The following is a 17,421-nucleotide window of genomic DNA, read 5'->3' as shown; positions in this document are numbered from 1 at the left end:
GCGGTGAATAAGCTGCAGTTATCAAAAGTCGTCAGCAGATGGCAGCATTTCTCTGTCGAAAAGCTTGAGAATTAAAAGTTAACAGGGACTCGAAGTACAAATTTTACTGCATTCAGAACGTTGAATGCATTTTTGTTATGCATCCCTTAAATTATTTAAAGTATTATTTTTAATTTTTGTGCAGTAAAATACAACATAATGCAATGAGTATTAGTTTGCCCCCCTTTCTTAAGGTTACAAAGTATGATGAATAGAGACTATTTAATAACGATGTTAGTCTGTACTCTCGCACCCATTTGCTTTTAATGGCATTATTTATAGCTTTCTCGTGCGATTAAAAATATTCCACTCTTAAATTATGAACAATATTTGTTTCAAACGAATATTGAACATGCAGTGAAAAAAAAAATATCAATTAAAATTACACAAGACATTAATGAAAGCAACAACAACAACAACAACAACAAAAAAAAAAAAAAAAAAAAAAAGAAAGACAACATTTAAAAAAAAGTTTTATTTATTCAAATTGTAAATACCAGACAAACAGTCTTTGCTGTTAACAGAAGAATGTGACAAGCCAAATGAAGGTTTAGGAAAAGAACAAGTGAAAGAGCAAGTGTATGAACAAGCCAATAGCACCCCCCACCACCACCCCCAGTCCAGTTTCACAGTGAACTCTTCGCCATTCAAATCCGTTCATATCCATCTCTGCGGCGATCTCTGACCACAAGGAAGCTCATCAAACTGATAAGAATGAGACACACAACGGCTGCCCCGATGATGATGGGAATGATTCTCTTGTTATAGTCAGCCCAGCACTCCACCTCTGAACCATGGAGAGAAACAGAGCAGCAATTATGTGTAGGATTTAAGTAAAATACCTTTTTTTTTTAAAATTCTTTTCAATAAGAAATTTAATGTCTAATATTAAACTTTTAACATCTAATGGGATGTCTTTACACACAGTCAGATCATAACAGAGCTCTCATTCTCAAACACGGGACCACAAAAAAGGCTGTAAACCTGAAGGGTTGTAAGATGTTGTCCAATTTGTTCATTTTTTCTGCCTCAACTCTAAAAACCTAACTTTGGGCAGGAGATATTTGGTTTCCATTCATTTGTTTCTGTGAAAGCTAGTCACCTTTTCCATACTGTCCTTGAGACAGGTTGAAGGCCTGCATCTGCACAGGAACCAGCTTGATCTTCAGCTCAGACGACATCAAAAGCAGATTCTCAGACTTGCACATGAAGCTTTGACCGTTAGCAGTTTTGAACAGCTTTTCATGGGCCAACACACCTTTGTAAGTCTTGTCTGTTGGGAAGAGGATGAAGCACAAGAGTAGTTAAATTTTCAGTTTATGCTGGGCATCTGAATCACACACCAGCTGTTTGCTGCGTCTTTTCCTTTGGCTCTTACTGGAACAGTCTTTGCAGACAGGCATGGGAGACAAATGTGCATTCATCTCGATGACGTAGAAAACAGTCTTCTCCTGGGGACAAAAACAAAAACATTTGAGCTGATTCATAAACAACAGAACATTACAGCCTCGATGTGAACGTGGATAAGGCAGACCTAAACTGAGTAAAACTGACTATGATGTGAAGAAAGGTATCCACAGCAGGCATGAGGATGACACGGAGAGTTCACCCAGCAGTGAATGAGTGTTGTACCTTTTTGAATTTGAACTGCAGGCTGGCACCATTGTCTGGCAGTGTGAGAGAGAGAAGAGCCTCTTCTTTGCCACAGTAACCACTGACCCTAACTCTGGATGGGTCCAGGTCAAAATACCAGGTTTTCTGATTTCAAAAGGAGAAAAGTAAAGGCTCAGGATCAGCATTACAAGTCACCATCTCCTCTCACTTTGTTTGATTTCTGCGTTACATTGAAGAAAAAGACAAGCAAATCTTTCCTTCTGTGCTGGGTCACATCTGGATCAGTCAGTGAAAAATAGGAGCGCCTCACAAATGACTTAGAATCAGATGATGTCTGTTAAATATTGGAGCCCAATCAATGTCGCGCCCAGTGTCTCAATTTTAATCTATATTATTATAGCATAGAAAGAAAAAAATGATTACACTGAGGTCAGGTGTAAACGACTTTCAAACCGATTGACTCCCATGTGAAACGATCCAACTGTAACTGAAAAAAATAAATAAGCTGACGGCAGTTGGAAATTTTTGCAGTGAGAAACCAGCTTGTGACACCTCACAAAGACATGCTGATACAAACACACACTTTTTGCAAAAACTGCTGAAAAGCAACAAAATAAAATTCATACTAATACACAAAAAGAAGCATGCCATTGACACACACACACACACACACACACACACACACACACACACCTTGTTTTCAGTGACCAAGAACTCTGCTCCCATGGTAATTCTGATGCAGGGTTTCCCTCTATCTTTCTTCACATAGTTTCCTGCACCCATATATTAAAAAAAAAACAAAAAACAACAACATAGTTTTGAACTCAAGCATGCAAAATTATAATGCATGCCACTTTCAAATATTTCAGTTAGTCACCTTTAAAGCCATCACATCTGCATCCTTCTCTGAATAGTAGTCAACAAATGAACTGTAGGCCATCTGTTTTACACACTCATGTTTCCCCAAATTCTTCACGTATGCACAGTGAACTATGAATCAATATTGCTTGCAATTCTTAGCCTTCAAAATATGAAATTAATCAGCATGACAGACGATCATTTGTGTCAGGTTTAAAGGTTATTTTATCTTCCTTACGTCCCTCTACCTCTTGTCCCATTACACCAGCATCTCTTTGTCTGCTGTAAATGAACAGGGGATTTGGACCATGCATATACATGGAATAAAACAGGTGTACCTGTTTGAGGAGTGGCCTCAGATGGCTGCAGGACCGGCCGGTAGATCTGACCCTTGGAGTGAAGCTCAGACTCCAAAGCAGGCTGGATGGAGCCATTAGTGCTCTGAAAGTGGACACCTGGTAGAAGATCACACCTGTTATTTTCATTGTCTGGTCATACCCAGTTTCTTTTTTTTTTTCTTATCCCTTGCATAAAGTTGTATATCATTTAGAAATGAATAAATAACCAGTGGAAGTCTTCGCAAAATACAACACAGAACCCTCTTTCAGTAAGTATTTACCTGAAAAAGGGAAAAAGAAAGAAAGAAATTGGTCAAATGCATTAAGGGGGGAGTGCAGTAGGTCCACTATCTTGAATGCCCTTCACCCATTAACTCCAGTCCAACACAGCTACTTCTTTATTAACCCAGAGAACCAGAAACGATTGAGCACTCCAGTTATTTGGAACAGTCTGAACCAGTATAGGAGCACAAGTTGGATGAGTTGGAATACTGTTAGTCATGATAATAAGTGGAGCAGTATGGCTCATTTTAAAAGCACAGCTGCAAAGTGCTTTACTGTTCGGATAAAACTTACATTAAAGAAGTCAACATACACTATACACACAAACATGCTTTCAAACATAGTCATCCATTCATTTGTACTGTGCACATATACTTCTATAGAAAGGTGTGAACACATAATAAGGAAAAGCTAACTTGTAAAAATAAGTTTTCAGCTGCCATTTAAAACTGACTAGCCGACAATGGCTGTTCCAAAGTTTAGTAGCTACAACTGCAAAAGCGTGGCCACCCGTGTATTTAAAATAAATGATCGGAGAGGCCGACAAGGTCTGTGGCAGATGCAGGAGTGACAGATGCAGGAGCCTGTCCATGTAGGTCTTACATGGACAAAAAACCCATCAGCTGATGGGTTTTTTTAATGTTACAGCCAGGGGAGGTTTGAAGCTCTAATTCTTGAGTCAGCAGAGCCTTTTACACACTGCATGCCTTAGCGCTCAGCAGCTCTGTGGTTTGTCACTTTACAGCCAAGTTGCTTTGGCTCCCAAACATTCTTAATATTATTATTTAGCATTTTTGGTCTTCATTAATTTCTGAAGTGTTATGCAGGTAAGTGGGGGGAAAAGGCTGTCTTAATGAGTGTGGTCAACAGTAAAAAAAATTAAAAGTCAAGTAATTTTAAATGAGTCAACAAAAACAGCATTTCAGAAGGTGCAGAATTTAATGACTCAGATAATAGTGCATGCAGCATGAGAAGTACTTCTGCTCAGGTCATACCACTCTTTTTTGCTAAAACCACAGAGTGACAAGCGCGACATCTTTGGGACAGCTAAAGACCACTGTGTGGGAGAGGAAACCAGCGCAGTCTCATATATGACGTTTACCACACTACACTCTTGCAACGAAATATTACCATTTAAACAGAAGTGGAAACAGTATCAAAAAGAGTGAGAGTAAAACAATTGAAAATGGAAGAACTTTGGTTTTGACATGTAAATAAAAAACAATCCTGTCAAGTGAGTTTAAGGTCACCTGTCTGTGGATGGTTGAACTCCACTTGAATGCTATTAGACTTACCTGGAATGACAGCAGCCAGGAAGAAAAGATACCATCCACCTCGGTGGCCTTTTAGCATCGCAGTTAGAAGACAAAAGAGAATAGCCATGCCACTGGATCAGAAGTGCAGCAGCTGTGCCTTGATGTCTAATTGTGAAACTGTTGAACACCTAACACCTAAATGAAGGGTGCAAAGGAAGTGAAGTGACAAAGGGGGTGGGGCAGAGACCGCTGCCTCACTCAGCATTGACACATCTGAAACTTGTTTTAAAAAGACAAGTTTTAAAGCCTTCCAGCTGTTAAATGCAAGTACCTTTGTATTTAGTGTTCAGAGAAATCAGGTTTTAAATTCTATGAAAGTGTTCTGTTCAATGAATTCCTAGTTTTTAGGGAAAATATTACTGGTCTAGTGAAAAAGAAAAAGATTACAATTCCCAGTCACATATTAAAGGGAAAAAATGAACCAGCAGAGCAGAAACTCTTTTAAATGTCATAATCATTCTGTTTCCCGCTATTAATTTACATGGCACAGGCTGGCACTAAAGTGTCAGTTACAGGAAAAGGGTCAGGCAACACATGAGCATGCTCACAGATTCAGCTGTAGGTGATTGGGGTTGAAAGACTATTTAAACAAGAACACAGAACGACAAAAAAAAAAATTCATCAGACATTAGTTATGTAACCAGGTTTTTGCATATATTTTGTCTTGGAGCATTATCCAGCATGTCTATGTACATGGCATCATAAAGATGCAATAGGATCTGGATATACTGGGTCCTAGTTCAAGCCAATTCAATAAGTCGAGACAAATTCTTAAAGAGTTGGGAGTCGATCAAATAAATAAATCATCTTGATGTCTCTGGTAAAGCAGGAAAAATAAATGTCCTGTGGAATATTCCGAAGTTTAGCCTGGGAGTCAGATGATGTTTCACTTCTCATCCAGAAAGTTTCTTCAGTTCTAAAACTAAAAAGTGAAGAGCCCCAGGTATTTAATCCCTAGTGGGGATTGTCCCTTAAAAGGGCTGTTAACCCATTATTAATCATGTGCCTCATTACATGAGCCAAGGTGTGAAAAAAGGTCGTTACCACTAGAGGTTTCAGGTGAAAACACTATGAGACCTTGTTGCGCCCTATCATGTGACCTACTCACCGGATAAACAATGTCACTTGGGGTTTTGGGGCCTGGCAAGGGACTGCATTGTAGATGGCTGACAGTTGGTATCGTATGCCACTCTCTCTGTTCAGTGATGGCTTCTTTTACTTCTCTATCAATCCATCTGCCTTCTTGTTCCAAAATCGGAACCGTGGCATCTTTGAAAGAGTGACCTTTATCCTTTAGATGCAGATGTAAACAGAGTCTTGTCCTGTCGAGGTCTTTCTCCAATGTAGAGGTCTGAGCACGCCTCACTGTACTGCACAGTGGTTGGCTGAAATTGTTTTTAACATGAAAACAGAACAACACTGCCCACAAGCAGCAAGACTGGTGACTGCATTAAAATACGAAATAGGCACTAGACTTTTGAAAATGTCAAAGCACAGCTCACATAATACCTCTTATCAATCATAAACTTAATATGTTGTCATTTTGCGCCAGCTCAGGTTTCTCAAAACCTGAGATGTCCTTCTCTGAGCTTTCACCTTCCTTTTTAATCAAAAAGCTCAACTGTGGGAAGTTAATTTTTAAAATGATGTTCAGAAAATAGAAATTTTACAAGAAATCCACAATAAAATAAAGAATATCATTGCATTACATCACTTTCTGTTATTTAGCAAGATCTGATGTCCAGAAGCAACAGAGGATAAAAGGAGGAAAAAATGTATGTAGCATGTTTCTTTCATCCATAGCACTTAAATAACCTAAGGTTATTATTAAAGGAACCATTTTTGAGCAATTTATTACTTAAAACATCTCTAGAGCAGCAAAGTGATTAAACCAGAGCCGGAAGCACAAACTAGGAGATAATCAGGAATTAAACAATGGTGCTTAAGTAGGCAGAGTACACATATTGCACCACAAAGGCAAAAAAATGAAAGAGATACAGACCACTAACTACGGGAGTGGAAACAGAAGGGTAACAAGAAGCAGGTGTTGATAGTCAAGACAATGAATTAGGGGAGGGAGTGAAAATTAAACACAACGCACAAGTTACAAATAAGTATCAAAATAAAAGAGGAAATGAACAACATCATGGCTGAAACAGAAATGCAGGAACACGAATAAAGTCAACATGGAGGAATACAGAGGATTAAAAGATGAGGATTAAAACACAATGATATCTACAAACCAAAACACAGTAGTCAAGTAAACAACTAAAACATGAAAACAAGTAAAACTTAAATCAACATGAAAAAAATAATCTGGGAAAACACAGAGAACCAAATAAGACCAGAACACGCACTGATAATAAGGAACAATAATAAACACCTTTCTTTTGTTTTCTGTATACTCCTGTTTGTCTATAATCCCCCTTGAATGAATACTGTTTTTATTTATTCCTGCTGTCTTACTCTTTATATATTGTAAAGGAGTAAAATACTCCTGCACCACATGTATAATGAAAGGAAAGCAAATCACAATGCGCAGTAGCGGTTTTAGATATGGGCGACATGGGCGGTTGCCCGGGGCACAACGCACAAAAAAAAAAAAATGCTCATACTCATGCTGACCCGATGTCATGCCAGCGCATATTGGGAATGGCATAGGCACCGATCGGTTTTCTGTCGCCCATTTGCTGGGAGTAATGGCGCCCTCCGTTAGCGATGTGCGCCTGCTGCTTGCGGCACAGGGAGGAGAGGGCAGGAAGGCGGGGGATTCACTGGCTGGCTGGAGCTGCATCTAATAACCAACAATAATATGATACAGACTTATAATTTGCACCGATGTTTTTTCGAAATTCTATACGCGAAAAGTGAGCGCGAAAGCCCTCGGTGCGCCTGCTCGCTGCTGAAGTCAAAGTAAAACTTTATTGTCATCTCTGTTACATACAGTGCAGTATATAGAGAGATGAGAGGATGAGGCTCCAGTTATAGCAGTGCAAGGAAACAAACAAGAGTAAGAAAATAAATATACACTTTAGGACTCGGGGTAAAGGGATCAATAACAATTTGAAATTTATAATTTACAGTTTGATGATTTAAAGTCTCACACACAACCTGTCGAAAGGGGAGGGGGCCGGCTGCTTCCAAATAGAGCACATTTCATTCATAATGATGTAAATCCAAGCCCATCATATTCATGATTTGAATCCTGGGTTGTGCGAAATTCTAGAAATACACCTTAGACAAAGTGAATCTGTGAACTAAGGTGTAGGTCTATTAGATTATGTTGTGGTGATCCTCGGGTTGGGGGATTTGTGTTCATACTGGAGTGCAAAATTAAAAGCAATGGAAGATGGACAAGAAAAGTTCAAAGCCATCAGGTGCTCATTTTAGAAAAAGGAGAAAAGAAGAGGAGGAGAAACGAGCAAAAGATGCAGGTAAGCAGATGTGTCATTGGATAATGGCACGTCATCCTGAAACAATCAGAATCAGAATACTTTATTAATTCCTAAGGAAATAATGTGGGTTACAGTTGCTCCAAAAAAGAAATTGTAAAAATAGTAACAGTAACAGACTAAACTCCAAACAATGCATTATGTTACAGATTTTAGTCAGTGTCAATTGTTGATTTGTCCTGTTCTCATTGTATGACGAATTATGGTGAAATTCAGTATGGTTTCAACAACAGCTCTATGTTAATGTACAATCCTTAATATGTTTTGTGTGTGTGTGTGTGTGGGGGGGGGGGGGGGGGGGGGGTATTTTCAACTTTTTGCCTCGGAGAGCCTCGGCCGCGGGCTTGGACCTCAGAGGGTTAACCCAACAAATCATGAAAAATTAAGTTGTACATTTTCCTTCATGACAGTGCAGATTTCTGGCATTTTGTGTAAATTCAAGCATGTAACAATTTGATTTTTTTTTCTACCAAAAAAGTGTGAAACACAAGTTAGACTTGAGTTTGTAAATGACCCGTTCCATGTTGTTTACCTTTCTGGATTTTTTGGTCTACATATTTATTTATTATACAAGCTGTACAGTACATAAAATCAAAATTCACATGTTTTCTGTAACCAAAATGTTAATTAGGTGGGCTACGGAAAATAATTAAGTTTTAGACTATACTTAAATGAAACATGTATACTTACTGCACTTGAACCCTTTTAACCATATGTACCTGCATATGTGGGTTTACCGCCCCTGGTAAACAAAGATAATAATACTGTCCACATTGTAACCAAAAATTAAAAGTGTATTGATTCATAAGAATAAATGTATTTATTTACGTATTTATTTGCTTTATTTTTACATAAGTACAACCAAGCAGAGCAAATGTTTTTGTTTTCCTTCTTTCTTGCGCATGCGTGAGATTGAGAAACCCACTTCTCCACCTGCGCGAGCTCTGCTGTTGTCATGACAACCAGTTGCTTACTGCAAAGTTAAAACACAAATCTGACTTGTGAGACCTGAAGTTGTCGCTTCCAAACAAACACTGTAGTTAGTCGCTAAAGTGAGTTGTCGCTGCCCTCAACCGGACTCGGGAGAACGCGGGTAAAATGCTGTCGACGACCTTCACAGGTGTGGCACCGGCTGCGGGACGAGGAGGTGCGGAGCCGGTTACGACACCGGGGTCAGTTAGACAAAGCAACGACTGCGGAGGTGCTCGGGTCGGGAGGGAGATATCAGAAGGAATCGGTGTGCAGGAGTGGCCCGACGGCTCCAAATATGAGGGAGAGTCTATAAATGGCCTCAAACACGGCAAAGGAAGGTACAGCTGGACAAATGGAGAGGTAGTGTGTGACATATTAAAGAATTAAACAGTTTCACTAGAGCATTTACTACCCCTTAGCTTTTAGGGTGTGAACACCTTAAAGCCAAGCTAAATGTAATTTAGATACAAATACACGCGTGGGTTGTTTTCTTTGGTGTAGTACTATGAGGGCTCTTTCTACAAAGACTACAAGCATGGAGATGGACTGTATTGCTGGCCCACGGGCCAAAAGTTCATTGGCAAGTTCTACCTCAACAGAAGGGAGGGATATGGTCAGCAAGTGTTCTCCGATGGAGCTGTCTTTCAGGTAAGCTGAACCGTTATTTAGATTATAGATACATCATAAAACAACGCACCTCTCCCCTCCTCTCAGGGCTTGTACCACATGGATCAGAGGTTTGGTCCAGGTGTGCTCAAATATCCAGATGGGCGAGAGGATGTGGGTCTGTGGCTCAAGGACCAACTGCTAAGGCTGTGTACCCCTTTGGAAGAGAGATTTAGCCTGAAGAATTTTCCTGAATATTCTGCCTACATGGATCCATCAGTCACTGCAAAATCCCCGACTCAGGTACATGCTGTGTCACCTAATAGTAATAATAATGAATAAGAAATAAGAGGCTAGAAATAAGAGCAGTCCTTAATGCTGTGTCATGCCCTTTCACAGCTGTAACACAGATAGTGTTTACATCAGAAAATCTGATGATTAATATTTTACTGCGTACATCTAAACTTACCATAAATGTACCCTTCTCACACCTCAGTCTATCTCTGGTAGTCTACAGCAACAAAAAAGGACACACTCTGAGGTAAGTCACAGCTTTTAATGAATAATTGGATGAGCTCTCTGAGTTAATATGACGCAGATCAGTTAACACCTCATCACCTTCAGGAGGATGAAGACAGAAATGTGCTGTTAGATGAGATTTTCATCTATCCACCTGGCATGGAGAGTTACTCAACAGATGGGGACCACTTGCCACTCCCCCCTGGTCGAAGGACAGAGCTGGATCGACATTTTTATGGCGAGCTGTGGGAGCCGGACGCTCATCCTTACCAAGGCTATGCAAGAGACCCACTGTCCACAATGCCATTACAGACCCGCCTTCAAGCTCACATACACAACCACAGGTCAGACTGGGTCCAAACACTGACAATTAGATCTGTGAGTCTGCAACATTCGTGGAACTTCATGTGTTTGTCTCTCAGGCTGCAGGCTGAAAATGTGGGCTGGGACACGGCAGCCGTTCTCTCTATGAACAGGGACAGTTTTGGTCCTAAAGGGCCTTTGGAAGTCAGTTCAGAATTGCTTATCCAGCACTCCTCCAAAGGAGACCTGCACGCTGTATCACAGATCCTCAGGACTGGTTTAGTCTACCCTGATGTAGCAGATTCGCACGGACACACAGCTCTGATCGCTGCCACCGTAACACATTACTAATTTTTGAACACAGCAAAATAAAAGGTTTTAACATTTTGCCCGCGGTTAAAATCTGAAGTAGTCTCATGTCTCATATTCTGTTTCTGTCAGGTAAACTGCCACAATGATGTGATCCACCTGTTGTTGGACATGGGTGTTGATATTGACAAGATGAACTGTGAAGGCATGTCTGCCCTCGCTGTGTGTCATGTCCTCTACTATCCTTTTCAATCTCTGCACATCACTGGAGCTGAACCACCTGCTAGAAACCAAGTAAGATCCAGCACGAGGCACCGTGACTTTGGGTTTTACCAAAAGTTCAACTCGTCTCAGATACCTATGGTTTTCTCACAGATAATTTCCCTTTTTCTTGACATTTATTTTCCCAGATCAGCCAAGTCGACCTCAATATGGACACATCGTTAATTAACAACCTCTCTGACCAGTAGGATTGTAGCTAATGTCCCTTCACACACACATTGTTCACTATTAATGATTTATATTCACACACATTGCTAAATGAAGCCAAACAACAAAACTGATTATGAATTTTTGGATAAAATACTGCTGTATTTATTTCTTGTGTTTTCAGATCAATAGAACCAACTGAACACATTTCACTTCTCAACCGTAAAGCATCCAGTGACAGTGAACTCCTCTCTGAGCGCAGGGTCGGACTGAATGATTGTGTCGCACAAGCTGAACACACACAGGGGGAGCCAAGGACAGAGGAAAGAGAGGACAGACACTGTGAGGAGACAGAAAGCATGAGGAGCAAAGGGAAGCAAAGAAAGACAGAGAGCAGATATGATCAGAGAAGGGAACGAGGAGTAAGTGAGGTTGAAGATACAGAAAGAGAATTTAAAAGGGGGGATAAGAAAGACAAACAGGGTGAGTCTGCTGAGACCAACGAGTTAAGCACAGATCACCTGGAAGAGGAGAGTTGCGAGGAGGATGAGAAAGATGTGGAGGATATAGAGGGTAGCGATGAGAGTGGAAAAGAGGACGTGTCTTTTGTAGAACGCTCCATTCAAGTGCTGGATGGTCACATTAAACTGGGCACCGTGCAGTGGAAGGGAGCTCAAGCTAAGGTAGCAAGCAAGGGTTCATGAGTAATGCGGAGTGATGCTTCTCTGTGATTGGTTTGATGAGTTGGTTTAGTTCACTCACAACTGTTAATGTGTTTGTCTTTGCAGCACGGCAAAAATCTGACCTCAAAACAGAGTTTTGACTCCACCTGTTGTCTTAGAAGCTACGAGATTCAAGTCACAGACAAAATGATCCAGCTCGCTGCTGAAGCTCTGAGTCGCACAGGGGTTTCCATGCTCTGCAGCACGCAGGAGACAGTACGCAAAATGGCTGCTATGAAAATAGAGTCAGTCCTTTTTCTTTCTGCCTCAATTTACTTTTTATTTTGTATTTAATTTGCTGCTGGCTCTAGTGATCACTCTGATGTTCTGTTTCACCATGCATATACATCCATCAGGCATAACATTATGATTACTGAAAGGCGCACTGAATAACACTGATTATCTTTTAATTATACCTGTTAGTTGGTGGGATATTTTAGGAAGAAAGAGAGCATTTTGTCCTCAAAGTTAATCTGTTAGCAGCAGAAAAATGGACAAGCGTAAGGAGAAGTGAGCCAATTTGACAAACGTTTATTGGCTAGAGGATGGGGTCAGATGTGGCTCTTGTGGGGTGTTCCCAGTCTGCAGTGGTCAGTATGTACCAAAAGTGGGCTAAGGAAGGAACCATGGTGAACCAGCATCAGGATCATGGGTCGCCAAAGTTCAGTGATGCATGTGGGGAGCAAATGCTGATCCAACAGACCAGGTACTCAAAAAAGTTATTGCTAGTAAGTTGCAAATAAGTCAGAGTGCTCATGCTCACCCTTGGTGAAAATACCAACAATGGACACGTGAGCATGAGAAGAACATTTATTCTGTGTGTGCGTCGCTTACCTGGAAAACTCCTGGCTGCACTATGTGAAGAAGGCAAGCTGGCATAGACAGTATGATGCTTTGAGTAGTGTTCTGCTGGGAAGTCTTGGGTTCTGCCATTTATGTGGATGTTACTTTGACATGTACCACCTACCTAAACACTGTTGCAGATCATTTACACCCTTTCATGGAAACGGTACGCCCTGATGGCTACACCCTGCCACAAAGCAAAAATGGTCCAGGAAAGGTTTAAGGAGCACAACAAGTTGGAGGTCAGATCTCAATTCAGTCGAGCATCTTTGGGGTGTGCTATACAAACAAGTCAGATCTATAGGAACCTCACCTAGCAACACAGAGGAGGTAAAGGATCTGTTGCTAACATCTTGGTACAGATCGCACACCTTAAGGGGTCTAGTGGAGTCCATGCCTCGATGTGTCAGAGCTGTTTTGCCTGTAAAAGGGGGACCGGGACAATATTACCCATATGGAAAAGATATATATAAATCTTATAAAGTTTTTATCTGTCTTGTATGAAACTTGTATGAAAAGCATACAAGAGTGAAAACACGTATAAGATCCCTTGAAAAATTATATAATGAAACTTGTATGTTTTGTATACTTACTAAAAAAATATATGAAAGTAATGAGAAAGTGGCCACTTTCATGAGTAAATCATATATGTTTTTACTATTTCTTTTCCATATGGGTAGGCAGGTGGCCATAATGTTATGTTTGATCAGTGTAAGTAACCTGTGTGTGTTCTGTCTGAGCAGGCACCGCATTCGTTTGGGCACCATGAAACTGTTGTTGGACCGTGGAGCTGATCCCAACGCAGCCAGGATCCCCATGCCCGTGCTCTTTTTAGCCATTATGGCAGCTGACACCGAGAATGTGAGGAAACTGCTGCTGTGCGGAGCTCGCACTGACATCCCTCTTCCACCAGAGGCAGGAGCTCAACTTTTAAACAAATTTAAATAATATTTTGTACAGGCACAAAAGAAAAAAAAAATCCACAAACACAGAAAGAAAAAAAAAAGCACCTACATTAAACTCACCTGAAAATCTGCTTGTTTGTATAGAGGAAAGGCTTGTATCCCCTGCATGTAGCTGCAGCACTGCCAGGTCCAGCAGGTCCCAGAATCACACAGCTGCTGCTGCACGCCATCACCGACCCAGACGTACGGGCGTGCGACCAGGACGAGATCTACGAACCAGACAAGGTGTGTAGGTTTTAGAGTCCTGGGTTTTAGAGGTAAATGTGTTTGTGTTAGTTAACCTTTTTTTTTCTTTTTCTTTTTTATGTACTTATATATGTTATAGATTTCCACAAAGGCCACAGAAACACTAACTACCAGCCCACATCTCAAAGAAGGAGGCCGCACCGCTCTACATTTTGCCTGCCAGAGAGAAAGTGACTACAGGGTCGGAATGCATACAGTCACAGCTAAACACAGCACCACTATTTAATGATTACGTTACTGCTGCATCAAAGCAAAGTGCGGAGAACTGATGAATATTTAAGGTAAAAAAAAAAACACCTTTATTTTCCTTCCCAGAATGCCAGTGAAGTGGTTGCCATCTTGCTCTCCCACAGAGCCAGTACAGACCTTCTCTGGAGCGGCCACTCACCTCTCTCCTTGGCTATAGCAAGTGGCAATGAAATGGTACGACCTCGTTGTGCATGCACACTCACACATGCACGTGAGAGCCAAACCTCTCTTTGTCCCACACTATTTGTTGTTCCTCGTTTAGGCGGTAGACGAGCTGTTGAATGGAGGTGCAGATCTCAACTTACCCCTGGGCTGGAGGGTGGGCAGCGCGCTTTGTGCCCTCACCAACATCAACTACCACTTAGTTGGGCACAGAATTAAGCTGGTACCCACACAAACACATAATGACGACGAAACGTTTTTAAAAATTAATTTATTAACATTTGTACTTTTTTTGTGCAGCGATCAATGATAAATGTGTTCTTAATGACTTCAAATGAGTCACTTTTGTTCAGCTTTCAGAGAAAATAAGTTTTCCTAACATCAGTACGGCTTTTGTTTGGTTTAGTTGGACACGTTAACTAAGGCTGGAGCTGATATCTTGATGCCAGTTACAGTGTGTGGCATTGTTGGAACTGCAGTCGATTATGCACGCTACTCCTTCAAACAGGTAACACTCCAGCCATACTACATTAAATGAATCTAATGTGAATTGCTGAAGAATGTCCAGTGACTATCAGCTGTAGGTACTGGCAGTGTTGCACCTTACTGGTTCATCCAGTATTTTATGTTAATCATGGAGGGCCATGCTGGTATACACGGGGGCTGAGTGAGAAGGCTTTTTAGAGTTTTATTTTTATATATATATTTATACTCCTGTCTGCCTTTATGCTCCTATTTAGGACTCACATATTGCTTATACTCCTTTCCACGCTTTGAGCATTCGGGAGAGAAAAATATTCGAAGCACGGCAAAAGCTACTGAGCAAGATGGAAGACTTGATGAGGCAGGTTGCTGCTGAGAGGGAAACTGGTAATATAGAGAGAATAGCTTCCACTGGATACTTGGTGTAATGCACTTGTCCTTTTATTATTGAATATGCCTCTAAATCATAGAGTGTGTGTCCGTGCATGTGCGTGTGTGCGTGCGTGCATTTGTACTGCATGATTGGCAGGAGACCTTTCCTCCAACAAGGCTCTTGCCAGAAATAAAAGCCTACCAGAGGAAACACAAGAGCACAGGTACACATACACTCACATTCATCTACAGTAAGGCGCTGCTCTAGTTCCTTTTTCCTGTTGTCTGTCATTTAAACTTTTACTTCAACTAATGTCAGTTTCTAGTAACTTATTTGTGACTCTTTTCGTGTAAACCTGTTCTCAGGAAACCAGTGTTAAAGTTCTGCTTTCACTGCGGTCGCTCAGTGTCTGTGAATCTGACCCCGGGCAGGCGCTGCAACAAGGTCTCCTACTGCTCCAGGGCCTGCAAGCTCAACTCCTGGGAAGAAAGACACAAGAAAGAGAGCGTCCAGGTATCAGGTGGGAGTCAGAGACCCTCCTTCCAACAGTTAGAGCCAAACTTCAGCAGCCTTAAAATATTTGATGACATTTTTTCACAAGTGCTTTGAATATATGAATCACTTATCTGAATAATAAAATGATGTTTAGAGAACAATTAATGATACAGAGAATTTGTGAAATGCTGATTCAGTTTTGGAAGAATAGAGCATGTAAATACTGTATTTCTTTCTTTCCAGCATCTGTTGACAGTGCCCAGAAAAGTGCTGTGTCAAAAACCCAACGAAGTCCCAGGGCTTTGTCTGCCATCTTGAAATCCAAAACAGCCCCCAAGCCACTGAGTGTCCAGTTCAAATCCCAGAGAGAACTAAAGCTGTTGAGCAAGGCAGAGAAAAAGTTGGAGAGCCAAAATCCACTCAATCTGAGGGAAAACTACAGCCACAACTGATGGATATTAACATTTCTGTTTCATTATGTCTAATATTGACTACCTAATTTAACAAAGCACTCAGATCACATCACTGTATGTGGTTGAATGGTGGTGGCAGCATTTGTGCCATAATATTTCTCATATTTGTAGCTGTCAGATTACAATATAAAATAGCATTAACTGTAAATTGTGTTATTATTAACTTGTGCTGTTGAATCAGATTACCTTTGTCATTGTCAAGTGCAGTCCCTGCGGCTCAAGAGAAAAAGTTTAAATAAAATTTAAAAAAATATATAAAAAATGAGGTCACTGTCTTGTCAAAATAAATGTTTTTGCCCATGTTCTTCATTCCCATGATAATATCTGGCTGAGTATTTAGTATTTATTTAGTATTTATTTATTTATTTATTGTCATTGTCAAGAACAGTGTTTCATGAGAAAGGTGAAGCATGACAGTTATGCCACATGTGGTCTATCAAAGTTCAGTCTATGATGAGGAACAAGGGTATAGATGACAGTTTAAAAAACAGCAAATGGACCTTAGATTAAATTTTTATAGTTAACGTCATTCTAATGAATATGATGATAGCTTCTGTTTTTCACTTAGCCAGTCTGCGCAGTTCTTGTTACTTATACATTCATGAAGTATTAAAGGCTCGCCTTACTGTCAGTGAAAGTAGCATCACAAATAATTCGTGTCTCATTAGATTTGTGTCTTCCTGGTTTCAAACTGGGGATCTCTCACGCATTAGCCTGAATTGTGAACCGCAACACTAATGGAACAACTTTCTATAGGAAAAAATCAAACCCTGAATATTTCATTATAAGTAACTTTTCTTTAGCACCACCCTTAGGTTGTAATATATGCCTACTGACTGGGGAGATAAGTGTTATGTCTTCCTCACTTTAGAGCCTGACTAGATTTTATTTAGGTGTTGCTATCACAAATCATGATCCTGAGGGTTAAAAACAAAACAAAAGCTGGAGCAGCTCTTTTTCCCCACTCTCAAGACCATCCATTGTGTCATGAATAGGACAGAAACTCCACTGTTATCCCTAAATCTGAGATCCAACTAATGGATGGACTCTTCTCTTCAGCATCTGAATATATAATTTTATGTCACATCTTAATCGCAAAATAACTCTCCATGTCGGTTATTTTGCATTTGATACATCAAATAAATAGACTCAAAAAATCATTTTGTAAAATCCCTGTTTGGATGCATCATTCAGACATTCCCAGTAACATCATAACACAGACTATTTGTGCAAAGAAAGGCTCATTAAAGGCTCGTAATGATACATGCTGAATTGCCTGTTAGACTGGTTTTCATCAGCAGCAGGTTTACAGTAGGCTGAGGTTGCTGCCTGTACTTTGTTTCATACGTCATCATACGCTGATGAGTCAGAGG

The 17,421-nt window shown here is 40.5% G+C and overlaps 2 protein-coding genes across 7 annotated transcripts; one reads left to right on the top strand and one right to left on the bottom strand.

Annotated features, from left to right (window-relative positions):
* Nucleotides 1–164: 164 nt before the first annotated feature.
* lamp3 (lysosomal associated membrane protein 3) lies at nt 165–4,967 on the bottom strand. 2 transcript variants are annotated; one of them, XM_082511457.1, is made up of 8 exons: nt 4,719–4,967; nt 4,427–4,582; nt 2,850–2,966; nt 2,347–2,426; nt 1,672–1,797; nt 1,418–1,490; nt 1,142–1,312; nt 165–826 (listed from the first exon to the last, which is right to left on the bottom strand). In XM_082511457.1, the coding sequence occupies exons 2-8, from the start codon at nt 4,512–4,514 to the stop codon at nt 687–689; spliced, it is 795 nt and encodes a 264-aa protein (XP_082367583.1). In that variant the 5' UTR covers nt 4,515–4,582; nt 4,719–4,967; the 3' UTR covers nt 165–686. The 2 variants fall into 2 exon arrangements, with proteins under 2 accessions (XP_082367583.1, XP_082367582.1); XM_082511456.1 differs by lacking the exon at nt 4,719–4,967 and having other exon boundaries at nt 4,427–4,656.
* Nucleotides 4,968–8,841: 3,874 nt separating this feature from the next.
* Nucleotides 8,842–16,288, top strand: ankmy1 (ankyrin repeat and MYND domain containing 1). 5 transcript variants are annotated; one of them, XM_082509872.1, is made up of 20 exons: nt 8,842–9,231; nt 9,373–9,519; nt 9,586–9,780; nt 9,974–10,018; nt 10,102–10,340; nt 10,419–10,635; nt 10,741–10,902; nt 11,019–11,074; nt 11,222–11,720; nt 11,826–12,004; nt 13,346–13,517; nt 13,652–13,792; nt 13,893–13,994; nt 14,129–14,236; nt 14,325–14,447; nt 14,631–14,732; nt 14,965–15,094; nt 15,237–15,303; nt 15,512–15,600; nt 15,819–16,288. In XM_082509872.1, exons 1-20 carry the CDS (start codon nt 8,998–9,000, stop codon nt 16,025–16,027), a joined length of 3,216 nt encoding a protein of 1,071 aa, XP_082365998.1. In that variant the 5' UTR covers nt 8,842–8,997; the 3' UTR covers nt 16,028–16,288. The 5 variants fall into 5 exon arrangements, with proteins under 5 accessions (XP_082365998.1, XP_082365997.1, XP_082365999.1 ...); XM_082509871.1 differs by having other exon boundaries at nt 15,446–15,600; XM_082509874.1 differs by having other exon boundaries at nt 9,121–9,209; nt 15,446–15,600.
* Nucleotides 16,289–17,421: the final 1,133 nt, after the last annotated feature.

Source organism: Aulonocara stuartgranti (assembly GCF_965226115.1).
Source record: "Aulonocara stuartgranti genome assembly, chromosome: 17".
Taxonomy (NCBI): domain Eukaryota; kingdom Metazoa; phylum Chordata; class Actinopteri; order Cichliformes; family Cichlidae; genus Aulonocara; species Aulonocara stuartgranti.
Note: the sequence above shows the minus strand (reverse complement) of the source record. Positions and strands in the feature narration are given on the sequence as shown.